The sequence below is a fragment of the Oryctolagus cuniculus genome, chromosome 2 (genome assembly GCF_964237555.1).
Source record: "Oryctolagus cuniculus chromosome 2, mOryCun1.1, whole genome shotgun sequence".
In the NCBI taxonomy this organism is placed as follows: Eukaryota; Metazoa; Chordata; class Mammalia; order Lagomorpha; family Leporidae; genus Oryctolagus; species Oryctolagus cuniculus.
Genome location: NC_091433.1, coordinates 165,936,258 through 165,950,622, shown reverse-complemented (window position 1 = coordinate 165,950,622; position 14,365 = coordinate 165,936,258). Strand labels below are relative to the sequence as shown.

General features: G+C 37.4%; 1 protein-coding gene across 2 annotated transcripts in view; it reads right to left on the bottom strand.

Annotated features, from left to right (window-relative positions):
* STRN (striatin) overlaps positions 1 to 14,365 on the bottom strand; it is a 131,805-nt gene that overhangs the window by 41,151 nt on the left and 76,289 nt on the right. For both annotated transcript variants that reach the window (XM_051842991.2, XM_070069253.1), the window contains exons 5-7: positions 11,454 to 11,621; positions 8,060 to 8,195; positions 2,012 to 2,147 (exon numbers count right to left, since the gene is read on the bottom strand). In XM_051842991.2, coding sequence (XP_051698951.1) covers positions 2,012 to 2,147; positions 8,060 to 8,195; positions 11,454 to 11,621 — 440 coding nt within the window. The remainder of the gene's footprint in view (positions 1 to 2,011; positions 2,148 to 8,059; positions 8,196 to 11,453; positions 11,622 to 14,365) is intronic.

Genomic DNA, 14,365 nt, shown 5'->3' with positions numbered 1-14,365 from the left:
AGCTTTAGCAAAATAGCAGTTCTTCTCCTCATACCCACTCTCCCACCCTCCAACCCCCACTCCCATCCCACCTTCTACTCCATCTCCTATCGTATTCTTCATAAAGATTTATTTTTAATTATCTTCATATACAGAAGATCAACTCTATACTAAGTAAATCTTTCAACAGTTTGCACCCACACAGACATACAAAGTATAAAGTACTGTTTGAAGACTAGTTTTATCGTTAATTCTTATAGTACAGGTCATTAAGACAGAGGTCCTACATGGGGAGCAAGTGTGCAGTGACTGCTGTTGTTGATTTAACAGTTGACACTCTTATAAATTTAGGACGTCAGTGATCACTCGAGGCTCTTGTCATGAGCTGCCAAGGCTATGGAAGCCTCTTGAATTCACCAACTCTGATCTTCTTTAGACAGGGCCATAAGCAAAGTGGAAGTTCTCGCGTCCCTTCAGAGAAAAGTACATCCTTCTTTGATGACCCCTTCTTTCCACTGGGATCTCACTGACAGAGATCCTTCATGTAGATCACTTTTTGCCACAGTGTCTTGGCTTTCCATGCCTGAAATGCTCTCATGGGCTTTTCAGCCAGATCCGAATGCCTTAAGGGCTGATTCTGAGGCCAGAGTGCTGTTTAGGGTGTTTGTCATTCTCTGAGTCTGCTATGCGGCCTGCTTCTCATGTTGGATCATTCTCTCCTTTTTAATTCTATCTATTGTTACTACCAGACACTTGGTCTTATTTATGTGATCCCTTTGACACTTATTCCTATCTATATCATTAGTTACACACTTAAAATGATCACTTTAACATGTAAGATGGCATTAGTACCACCCAGCTTAATGGGATTTGAAGTCCCATGGCAAGTTTTTAGCTTTACCCTTAGGGATAAGTCAATGGGAATGTGTGACTAACTGTACATTTCCTCCTTATCTATTTCTAAGGTATAGAGCATAAGCTACTTGAGTTCTAGAATTCTTTAACTTCAAAAGAAAACTTTCATTCTCATTCTCTCTCATTCATTAATTATACACATGCATACACATCACACACACACACACACATACCCCTCTGATAGAACTGATCATTTCTGAAGAATTTATCACAATCCCACCAACTGATATTGATCTAAGCAATCCTAAATTAGAATGATCTATGCTACAGAGGTTTTCTCCAAAAACACTTGTGTTTAACTTTTATTAGGTGCTTAAAATACTAGATTCATTTAAAACAATTTGAGGAAAAAAATAAGAAAAATAAATTCTAAGGCTTATTTGAATTATTGAAACCTAAACTAAAGTGAGTAACTACAATTTTTAATTCACACTTTGCACAGAAGATGCCAGAGATGACACCTCCAAAATTCTCTACCATAGTCCCTCAATTTCCTCAAAATCAAGATTTTCAAGGTGTACTGTCTAGTAAATATTACAGCAGAAAACAGAATATTCTGTATTTTAATTCAAATTATTTTTTTAAATTTATTTATTTTAACAAGTAGACTTATAGACAGTGAGAGAGAGACAGACAGAAAGGTCTTCCTTCCGTTGGTTCACTCCCCAAATGGCCACCATGGCCGGCGCTGTGCTGATCCAAAGCCAGGAGGCCAGGTGCTTCCTCCTGGCAGGGGCCCAAGCACTTGGGCCATCCTCCACTGCTTTTCTGGGCCACAGCAGAGAGCTGGACTGGAAGAGGAGCAACTGGGACTAGAACCCAGTGCCCATATGTGATGCTGGTGCCTCAGGCGGAGGATTAACCAAGTGAGCCATGGCACAGGCCCCAAATTATTTTCATATTGTATTGGATGTATATAAAAATGAAAAGGTTACTAATTATTCAATCTTTCTTAACACACATATACATACTCTGGATAATAGGTGACAGCAATAAAAAGTCCATAGGTTGTTCAATATTTCCACATTACAGTTCTTGAAGATGTCACCTACCTGATAAAGCATTCATTTCTTTGATTTACTTAACACTTATGACTAGATCCAGTATGCTTCCTTACCCCAGTCTGTTCCATCACCTGTGCTTCTTGATTCATTGTCTCCTTCTTCTGATGCAACCAAGAAATCAAACTCCTTTAGAGCTTCTTTTGTATCTCGGTCTTCACTGCTATCAGGCAATGTTTTTTTCCTAACAATCTAATGAAAAAACATGCTACATTAAAATATGAAAATGTTATGAATTTGATTTAAATAAAATTAAATAAAGGAGACAGCATCCCTTTACTGTTGAGAAAAGTCAATTTTTTATTAAAAAAAAAGTATCTTTCTGAATAACCTGACTGAATGAAAACTGCAAATATCATTTTTAAAAGATGTACATTATACAATTTAAACCAGTGATTTAAAATTTGCTCAATGGTATGAATGTTTAAACAATGTTTTCATTATTTTAAATAATTTAAATGTTCCCATTTTTTAGACAATCTAATGGAAGCATACTGAAATCATTAGGAAAATAAGATATGCATTTAAGTTACAGATACTTGAAAAATGTTTCTAGCATACTGTGAGAACCAAAACTAAATCTTAGATTTCTTGGATGCAATCTACAGTTTGCAGATATTTTAATCTAGCCAAAACAGGAGAGACATTTTATAAAACACTTCAGCAGTTTTTAAGACTATAACCATGATTTTTATACCTCTATCACTTGCTCACAAAACCTAAAATTACAAAAACTACAAATTCAGAAACACTTGCTTAAGACTTAAGAAGTACTGGTGCTCTGTTAGATTCCATTATTATTTTTACTGTGCTAACCTTGCATCACATTTCTCCAACAATTCTCCATATATTCTTTTTTTTCTCTCTAAAATATTGATTTTTCCAGAGTGAGATGACTTAGATATTAAATTTGGTAGGGGTTGCTAGGACTCATTTTTATATATTTAAGAGTACCTACAGAATCATAAATGCAGTTAAATAGAGTTAGAATTTAAGTTTACTGAGTGCAGAGATGATTTCTGAGGTCTACACACCTATGATCTTTATGAATTATCCTGTTTGGATATCTCCATCACTATGAGCACAGATAAATTACAATCACTAGCTTGCAGTTGTGTGGTTTTGTTTTGTTTTTTGACAAAATGACTCTATATGACTCCAGATCTCAGTTTCTTCACTTTATACAAAAAAGAAATAACATAATCTGACTAAATGTTATCCCTGGTCTTTTCTGAGTGGTTTAAAATTATAAAGGTTTAACATATATTTCAATGAGGCAGATAAGAAACACCTGATTTGTATGGTCCTGTTTCCATGTCCGTAATTGCTAACACTTCTCGAAGACAGCACTTCTCACTAAAGATAATAAGCCACAGTCTCCAAAATCCTTCTCAACACGACACTCCCAACAGAACCACTACCAACAGAAGCCATTACCATCGAAATCAAGTTGGCATCACAAATGAAAACTACCTACCTTAACTGTCCTGTATATGTACAAGAACTGAACAGAAGAAACCATAGATCATGTAATGGCGTTAGGACAGTTTAACTTTTTGTTTTACGATTTGCTTATTTATTTGAAAGACAAAGTGCCAGAGAGAGAGAGGGAAAGACGGAGAAAGAGGTCTTCATCTATGGTTTACTCCCCAAATGGTCACAACAGCCAGAATTGGGCCAGGCTGAAACCAGGAGCCAGGAACTACACCTGGGTCTGCAACGTGGATGGCAGAGGCCCAAATACTTGGCTCATGGTCTGCTTTCCCTGGCGCATCAGCAGTGAGCTGGATTGGAAGTGAAGCAGCCAAGACTTGAATCACTGCTCATAGGGGATGCCATCATTATAGGTGATCGCTTAACCCACTGTACAACTCTGGCCCCAAAATAGTTTAACTTTTAGGAATATTTCCCTAAAATCAAGACATATTTCTATGCTTATGGTAGTTTCCAAACTAACATCTACTAGATCTATTAAACAAACAAAAGAGATTAGTATGGCAGATTTTGAATAGGAAACTGATGCTGAACATGCATTCTTTAGTGTACTGACAAACCATAAGCTTATATCTATTCTGATTTTCCCTAGATAGTCTGGACTAAGGCATAAAAACTGTCTCTGAAAAGTTACCAACAGGACGCCCTGATCCTCACATTCCATATACAAATCTACTCTCCATTCTACTTTCGGCTAGCCTACAGGACTGACTACACGCCTTCTCTGACCCTCACAGGATACTGGCTGTAATTCAGAGGGGCCACCACCAGCACCTGGTAGGTAGAGAGTACTTGTTTTAATGCCTGACAAAATGGCAGGGTAAATCAATAAGAATCTGGAATCTCAAAGTAAAAGCCTGAATACATTTTCAGCATTAGTTATTACTAAATATGGTTTTCAGTCATAAAAGCAACTTGCGGGAAATTCTGTTTCTAAGACTTATTTCCAAGCTGGTGCTGTGGTGTTGCAGGCTAAGCTTCTGCCTGCAGCACCAGCATCCCACATGGACACTGGTTCATGGATCGAAAGTGGAGCAGCAATTTTCTGCCATGGCCTGGGAAAGCTGTGGCAGATGGTATAGGACCTTGGGCCCCTGCACCCACATGAGAGACCTGGACAAAGCTCCAGGCTCCTGGCTTCAGATCGGCCTGGCTCTGGCCATTGCAGACATCTGGGGAGTGAACCAGCAGATGGAAGACCTTTCTTTCTGTCTCTCCCTCTCTCTGTAACACTACCTCTCAAATAAATAAAATCTAAAAAAAAAAAATTTCCTCAGTACACCTTACAAAAAATGGAGAAAGATGGTAAGTTTATCCCTGTCACTGCAGATCACTATCAAGTATTCTGTTTTAAAACAATTAAAATAAAATTTCTGTGTTTCTTATGCTTAAATGTAAGGGGGAAAATGATCTCTGGTGGTGGGGCTGGCATTGTGGCCTAGTGGGTAAAGCTGTGGCCTGTGACACCAGCATCCCAGATAGGTGCCAATTCATGTCCCAGCTGCTCCACTTCTGATCCAGTTCACTGTGACCTGGGAAAAGCAGCAGGAGATGACCCAAGTGTTTGGGCCGCTGCCACCCACATGAGAGACCGAGATGAAACTCATGGCTCCTGGCATCAGCCTGGCTCAGTGCTGGCCAATGAGCCATCTAAGGAGTGAACCAGGGGATGGAAGAGCTCACTGTTTCTCCCTTTCTCTGTAAGCCTTTCAAAATAAATATATAAATCTTTTTTTTAAAATGATCTGTTGTTTCCAATGGAGATATGATTAGTAAATGGGAAGAGGTGGGATCCGTAGTAATAAATATTTATTATTTTCTCTCCTTACACAGAAGGTTCTACGCCACTTCTGCCCTGTGCTTCCAAATCAATTTAAGAAGTGACATGGGGCCAGCATGGTTAAGTCATCACTTGAAATGCCAGTATCCCATGCAAAACTCCGGTATTGGAGTGCCAGCTTAGTCCCAGTTGTTCCACTCCAATCAAGTATCCTGGTAACAGGCCTGGGAAGGCAGTGGAAGATGGCCCAAGTACTTGGCCCCTGCCACCCATGTGGGAGGACCAAGATGGAGTACCTTGTCTAGGCTCCTTGTCTAGGCCTGGTCCAGACCCTGCTGCTGTGGTCATTTAGGGAATGAACCAGCAGATGGAAGATTATCTATATCTGTCACCTTCTCTCTTTCTCTCCCTCTCTCTCTCTCTCTCCCCCCCGCCACATCTCTACCATTCAGATAAATAAATGTATTTTGTAAAAATGATGACAAAAACAAAAAAGTTATGGGTTGCACAGGGTGTTGAACAGATTTGAAATACAGACATGCTATTCTGAAAACCACTAGAAGAAGCAGAACACTAAAGGGGATGGTATTCTTTAAACTTGACTAAAAGAACAGCTAATAATTTTCAATTCAATTACTTAAATTTTGTTGCAAAATTTATCCTTCACTTTGAAACTAATCACTTTTTCCTTTCTTGCATGATTTCAAGATATTTACAATATGTAACTTTTGATGGTGAAAATGCTGGTAATCGTGATGGTAAAGAAAAATATGGTGAAGAGGTTGATCCTGAGGATGGGAAAGCTGCCTAGAAGAAACATAATCCAGTACATTACCCAAGGAACAATCACACTCCAAAGAGAGCAAAGAGAAAGAAAAGAGAGGAGATGGGCTATGGAGACTCTGCAATAAAATATTCTAAATACAACCTGCAGGTACGAAGAGTTTATGTTTCTGTATTTTCTTAGTTAAATCCATTAAACTACTTTGATTAAAGAAATAAAATAACATTTTGAAAACTTATTTGTTCTATTAACATTTTAATAGGATAATTAATAATTTTAGCCATTTTCTCTACAGAATGTAATAAATTTCCGAAGTAACGCTTATTCACTACTAAATAGACTTTTAAAATCCTTTTGGCAAGTAGCTATCAGATTGCAGCTGTGAATGTTAATGTATTATAATGCAAAAATCAGCAACACTGTTATAACAAAACCAGGTATTTGTTTTGAAATCTTTTTGCCTGTAAAACTACAAGAATATTTTGAGTATAGCGCCTGAATGGAGTTACATCAGTTTACATAAGATGTTCCTTCACTGCTTGGTCACGGGATTGCTATGATCTGCACTAACTGGAAGACAGTATATTTATGAGTTTGATTACTTAAAAAGAAACCAAATGGTTACAAATTAAGAAATCAAATGGTTAGCTTACATTTAAGAATTTCTAAGAAGATCATAATATAGTAGTTTAATAATCAGATTACAGATTATTAAAATATTTAAACTGATGTAATCACTAACAAAAAATTTACACTATCATGGAATTATTATTTCCCACTGAGCTATTAATAAAGTATTCCATCAGTAAAAATAATTTCTCAATGCAATCATATCACAGAAATCACAAAGAACAACACAATTTCCAGATAATTAGATGGAGAAAAACTGTCACAGAAGTTTAGGCTTTTTCTTTACTATAATTAAATCAAGATATACACAACTGTTAATAGTTTGGACAAGAAAAATCTGGGGTTACATCTGAAGTTCAGAACATATTCACAGCAGGGTCATATCAGCAAAGTACTGAATACTCTGGAAGCAATAACCTGGCCTAATAATTTGAGAGTCTCTGATGAAGCCCTGAAGGAAGATATATAAAAAACAGAGAAGTTACACTTATAAAGCACCGTATAGTTAAACACATCATTTTCACATGTAATTTTGTTGTTGTTCCTCACAAAATCCTCCAGGGATAGGATGTGTACTTATTATAATTCTCATTTTACAAACTAAAAAGCAAGAAGCATAATTAGTGGCAGAACTGGGACTTAAACTCTAGATCCAGTCTGCTTTATATTATTTGACTTATTCTATTATATAAATGTGAAAGAGGAAATGCAAATATTTTCCTAAACAAAGCAAAGTATGCCCTCATCCTCAATTTAAAAAGAAGGAAGAGGTGGAAGACAAAAAAAGGACAAAGAGGAAGGAGAAAAGCTGCCATAAAGAAAAGGGGGTAGAAAGAAAAGAGGAGAAAGGGAAGGAGAAAGAAAACAGACAAAAAAGAGAAGGAAGGAGCAGCAATTTAGACATCTCTTATTTCAGGAAAGTGTCACAAGAAAGGCAATAAACTTTTAAAGCTCTCAATAAACTTCTAAAGCTCTGGACAAAACTACAGAAGAATCCTAAACAATTCTGAAGATATCTAATGGAAGAATTTTGAAAGTCTATAGAATAACCAAAGAAAACCTCCCAAGAGTGACAACAACTGCGCTGATTAAAGTGGACCCTAGTTACCATCAGGCCCCAAGTTATGCCTGAGTTCAAATGTCTTTTAGCAACCAATAACACTACAATGTTACAGCACACATTTATCACATTCACTGGCCCTACAGAAAAGCTGTCACATTTAAGGAATTAACAAGAAAAGTAAAGACTTTTAGGGGAAAGTTACTATTATAAAAATATTCTTAAATTTGAAATCAAAATATACCCTTAAATTTCAAAAAATTTATGGAGGAAAAAAAAGTTAAGGATTTTGACTGAAGGACATGGATTCTTAAAGTTCTTAAAAGTATTTATGTTATCTAAGTTATCTCACTCACCGTCGAAGTATCAATGATACTTTTCTCTCTTCCATCCATGTCATCATCTTCATCTTCATCACTGAAATCTGCAGCTGCATTTTCAAGGAATTTGAAATTATCCAGTACAGAGGCAGAATCCGTTAATTCGGATTTTCTGGTTTAAAATAGATACATAAGCTCAGTTACATTTTTTAACCTCAACATAAAAATTAGTTTATGATGTGTTGCACTAACTTCTGTTTATGCTGTAATTATAAGCCCCAAATCCTATTATTACCTACATTGATTCTTAACTATTACATTTCTGTGGATTAACTGAGAAAGCAACATAGGAAGTGGCTTCTCTTTTAGAAAAGTACTTGCATTACTGATTCCATATTTCTTTGGTTCTTACAACTCTAACGTGTTCCTTTTTTTTTTTTTTTTAAATCACTTTTTCAGGGTAGGTGCATTTGATAAAGCAGTTAAAGACAGCACTTGAGATGTCCACATTCCACGTGGGAATGCCAGGGCTCCAGTCCCAGTTCTGCTTCCAATTCCATCTTCCTGCTAATACACAGCCTGGGAGGCAGCAGGTGATGATGGCACAAGTATTAGTGTCCCTTCCAACTATGTGGGAGACTCGGGTGGCCTTGGTCTGATCCAGCTTTGGCTGTTGCAGGCAGTTGGAGAGCAAACCAGTGAGTGGAAAATCTCTGTTCCTAACTCTTTGCTTTTCAAATAAAATTCAAAAAAATTTTTTTTCCTATTATCTCTGTCTCTTCCTTTGATCTCATACACAAATTTCCACAGTAAAAAAATAACTAGTAGGGCTGGCGCTGTGGTGCAGAAGCCCTGGCCAGCAGCGCCAGCATCACATATGGGTGCCAGTTCGAGTCTCGGCTGCTCCATTTCCGATCCAGATCCCTACTAATGCGCCTGGGAAAGCAGTGGAGGATGGCCCAATCCTTTTATCCTTTTTTTTTTTTTGGACAGGCAGAGTGGACAGTGACAGAGACAGAGAGAAAAGTCTTCCTTTTGCCGTTGGTTCACTCTCCAATGGCCACAGCAGCCAGCACGCTGCGGCTGGCGCACCGTGCTGATCCGAAACCAGGAGCCAGGTACTTATCCTGGTCTTCCATGGGGTGCAGGACCCAAGCACTTGGGCCATCCTCCACTGCACTCCCTGGCCACAGCAGAGAGCTGGCCTGGAAGAGGGGCAACCGGGACAGAATCCAGCGCCCCGACCGGGACCAGAACCCGGTGTGCCGGCGCCGCAAGGCGGAGGATTAGCCTACTGAGCCACGGCGACGGCCGATGGCCCAATAATTGGGCCTCTGCACCCACATGGGAAGCCTGAAGAAACTCCTACCTCCTCACAATGGATCGGCCCAGCTCTAGCTGTTGCAGCCATTTGGGGAGTGAATCAGCAGATGAAAGAGAGCTCTCTCTCTGTCTCTACCTCTCTCTGTAACTCTGTCTTTCAAATAAATAAAACAAATCTTAAAAAAAAAAAAAAAGAACTAGTAACTATATCATTTTCCTCTGCTGCAGTCTTTTATTTCTGCTGAATAGCTGAAGAGATGAAAAAGAGAAAATATGCAGTTATTAAAAACAATACATTACTCAAATTCATATTACTATAAGACTTGATCCTGTTGATAAAGAAACCATTTATTTTTTAGAAACGAATTTTCCAATATTTAATACTTGTGTTGAGTTCCTTCAAAATTCACCTGGTGAACAGTTTTACTAATGGTCAGAACAAAATGGTATCTCCACATTAGAAAGTGTTTTAGAGCTTCCAGGAGTCACAATCGTTGTCCAGTTCCCTTGCCCTCCTCTGAGCCTTCCAGCCACCCCCTCAGCTGCCTGGGTGCCCTCTGCAATGTCCACTGCTCCCCTCTCTCTTCACCTGCAAAATTGAGCTCAGCCTGGAAGTCATAGGGCTGTGTAACGACATATGCAGTTCAACCCCCAGTCTCTGCTGCACTGGGGCTTCCCCACCAAGACCTCCAGGACATTCCAGGTAATCTGTTGGTTCCACTGTGCCCCCAACACACTGCAAATCTCACACTGGGGCGGGGGGTCTCTCCTCCCCATGCTTCCTTCACAGGGACACCCCCAGCTGGGGTCAAAATCAGGTGGATTTCTAAGAGCAGAGGAACTGAACATTTATAACTGAGGCCTTCTGTACAATTGATTTCTCTTTAGGAAGCAAACTGAGTTGGGAAGGAAGAGAGGAATAAAACATTTTCAAACTCCCTCGCCAAAAAAATGTTTTAGATACAAAGGTACTTCCCTAAAGAAACTTAACCACAACTATGAATAAAATTTCCAAAAGAAATAAATCTTAAATTTCAAATCTGTTGTCAACCATATTTTTCACTTTTCCCATTTCTATTGCTCATTCCTACAGAACTCTGTTAAGATTCAGAGTAATATCTTTCTTAACACAGGTCAACACCAAAACATACAGATCTTTCCTGAAAGTCTTCACTAAAGGTTTTTTTAAGTATGCATTACAGTCCCTAAAAATATTTAAAATCTAACTTAATGACTTAAGTTTAAGTCTGTATGTCTACTTCCCACTTACGAATACAAACTAATGCATTCATAATCAAATAAATATTTAAGAATATTCCAATGACCTTTGTTAATAAAAGTTCCACTTTGAATCTTTACTTAATCATATGATTCTAGTTTATGTTCAAATAACAGGAACTGTGTACTCACTAGAAATTTAGAGTACAACTAAAACCATTCTTCCAGCCTAAATAAGTATTAAAATAATGTAATCTCACACTTAGTCTTTCACAGAATCTGACTTTTTATTCTATTAAAAAGCATGACAAACTTTTTCTAATAAATAATATCTTTATTGAACTGTCATGTTCATTTTCAGTAGAATTATGTATAATTGTATATGATTCAAAATGAAAAGCAACATATTTTAAGCAGCTATTCAATTTTTCACACTTACTGTGTCAATTAAAGAATATATATTTAAATGAGGTATTTTAACTTGAAAGCAAAGCTGAGCTACAGCATTATTATATAAACCAAACTTGTTAAGAAAAGGTTAACTTCTAAAGAATTAAGTATGTAAATGAAATTTCTTTCCTATAAATTCATACAAAATTTTAAAATAAGATCCTAACAGTAGATGCCTGAGCTTCAGATATTCAAATCTACATTAAATAAATTCCAAGCAAAAAATAACGCTCCAAATTTTCATGACTTAACATAATCATAAATGTTAACTCTAATCCCCATGTTGCCCTCAAACCAAATGAAATTTTAATATTTTTATTAAACTTGTCTTAATTATTTCTATTTCACTATCTAAAAGTCCAAGTAACACACATAAAAGCAGAAATATTTCATAAGAACTAAAATTATAACTAAAACATTTTTCAGACAAAATACTTACCCAATCATCGCTGTCTCTTTAACTTCAGCCTCTGTACCATTTATAACTGAATCCTGATTTTTGTCATCTTCCCTGTCAGTGACATCACTTGAAAAGCCCAACAAAGCTCGCACTCGTTTAGATTTCACATCTAGAATAGTATCTGTGTAGCCCACTTCCTGTAGATACCTGTGTGAAGAGGATCCTTATAATTCAGTCACACTGGAATTCCATAATTTAATGTGTAAATAAAAGAATTTCTTCAAATTCTTGCCTGCATAAGACTTAACAGTACAGTACTATGCTAGTAAGGCTTGTTACTAAATAATCTTCCAGCTGCAGATGGAGCTGTCTCTTGCAGTACCAGCCTCTACAGTCACTGAGAAAAATCAAAGAACTATACAATACACCATTCATTCATCATAAGACGATGCTGTTCTTTAATATATCCCAGAGCACATTCTTTTCTTTTTGCAGGCCTGCAGTAAGCTCACTCCCAAATGCTACCAAATTAGAATTTTATTATAGTGATTCCACTAGTTTGTTTACATTTCTAATGTAAAGTGTCATGGATCAATTGTTTGAGATACACAGGAATGTTTCTGGTGTAGAGTCATTTCTATAGAAGGCAATCTTCAAGCCAGAGAAAATTCTAAAAATAGACTGCAATCAAATTGAGCTACGTGGTGTATGTGTGTACATGTATATGTATGAGTTACAGAGAAGCAACAAAACAAAAAAAGTGCACACACTTTATACTGAGAGTTAGATCTGGGTCTATAATCAATTCTGTCACTTACTTGCTGTGCAATTTTAATTGCCCTAAACGTCACTTTTCTTTCTCCTAAAACAGACATGCCTAATCCTGAATCTAGCAGGTAGAAAGCACTTCCTACCTACCAACACCAACATTTACCCAAAAAGACCAAAACTGGCAGTAGTAAAATAATGAAAAAGGCAAAGGCTGTTCATAAACAGGAGACAAAACGTGAGGCATTAACATGAAAGGAGAAATGGACTCTACCAGATGAAAAAAGGAAACAAAGGTTTACAAGACAACCAGTTTGTTTGTCTCAAGATTTTACTTTTTAAAAAGACTTATTAATTTATTTGAAATGCTGAGTTACAAAGAGAAACAGATATTTCTTCTGCTGCTCATTCCCCCTGCAATAGCCAGGGCTGGGCCAGGCCAAACCCAGAAGCCTAAAACTCGATCTAGTTCTCCAATGTGGGTTGCAGAGACCCTGGCACTTGGGCCATCTTCTGCTACTTTCCCAGGTGCATTAGCAGGAAGCTGGATCAGAAGTGAGCAGCCAGGACTATAACCAGTGCTCACATGAGATGTCAGCATTGCAGGTGACAGCTTAACCTGCTACACCACAACACCAATCCCAAGATTTGATTTTAACAGTTACTGAAAGTGAAATACTTCACAAAGACATGTGATCAAATGGAATAAGTGCATCTTATCAAATCAAGAAGTTTGTTTTTCAAACCCATCCAATATTTATAGAATGGTCTTTAATGAAATTTAGAACACATTTTTTATTTTTCTGAATTTAATCAAACATTCTTAGAAACTACTACAAAAGGGCTATAATTTTCTATTTTTGAAAAATAATATTTGATATATAACTCATTTTGGCAACAAAAATCTCATTACAAATACTTATTTCAAAACTGCTCATATGGGGCAGGGTTAAACACAGTGATTTAAGTTACTGACTGGGACACCCACATCCCATATCCCAATACACGGTTTGAGACCCAGCAACTCTGCTTCTGATCCAGCTTCTTGCTAGTATAAACCATGGAAAGCAGCAGATGATGGCTCAAGTACTTGAGTTCCTGCTATTCACTAAGGATCCAGCCAGAGTCTTAGACTGATGGCTTTCTGTTTGATACACCCTAGGCTACTGTGGGCATTTGGGGAGTGAATCAGCACAGAGAAAATCTCTCTATCTCTGTCTCAAATAAAATGAAAATAATTTTTTAAGAAAAATGCTCTTGCCATAGATCATTTACTAAATGGTTACTTTATCATACACTATAAAAATGTCACTTTTTCTTTAACTGGTAGGCTGTGGATTTTTAAGTTTCCAAAATATCTCCCAAACAGCTCCTCTGAAACCACTTCTCATAACAAAAAGACCAGTATTTTAAAAACACTTATCTATATAAAAAAGGGAAATGCCCTAAGTCATATTTAAGACCAAATGAAAATATTAGTGAAAATCCACTTATTTCAGGTTAGTAGTCTCTTTTTCTTCTACTTTATCGAGACCAAAAAAAAAAAAAAAAAAAACAAACAAACAAAAAAAAACCCAGATATAAGGAGACGCTTTAATATTCTCTTTCCATGATAAATAGAAATGAATAGCATTATTCAACTTAGAAACCACAGGTTTAAACTACATGTAAATGACTCCAAAAAACCAAATTACATAGTAAGTTTTATTTTACTGAGCCATAAATCTGAATACCAGTTTCAAAGACAGTATGCAAGAACCAGGCACTGAGCTAGTAAGTGGGTCTGTACAACTACTTGATAACAGAACCTCAACCCAGCTTTTTTTCCTCTTTGGACAAAGATATACATGTTAGCAGAAAAAGTATATGTTATAGAATATTTGCAAAACTGGGTAATTAAGGGACCAGTGCTGTGGCACAGTAGGTTAAAGTTCCAGTCTGCAGCACTGGTATCCCATATGGGAGCCAGTTGAGTTTTGGCTGCTCCCGTTCCTATCCAGCTCCCTGCTAATTCTCCTGGGAAAAAAGTGGAGGATGGACCAATTGCTTGGGCCCCTGCACCCATATGGAAGACCTGGAAGAAGCTCCTGGTTCCTGACTTCAGATCGACTCAGATCCAGCCATTGCAGCCATTTGGGGAGTGAACCAAGGATGGAAGACCTCTTTCTGTCTGTAACTCTGTC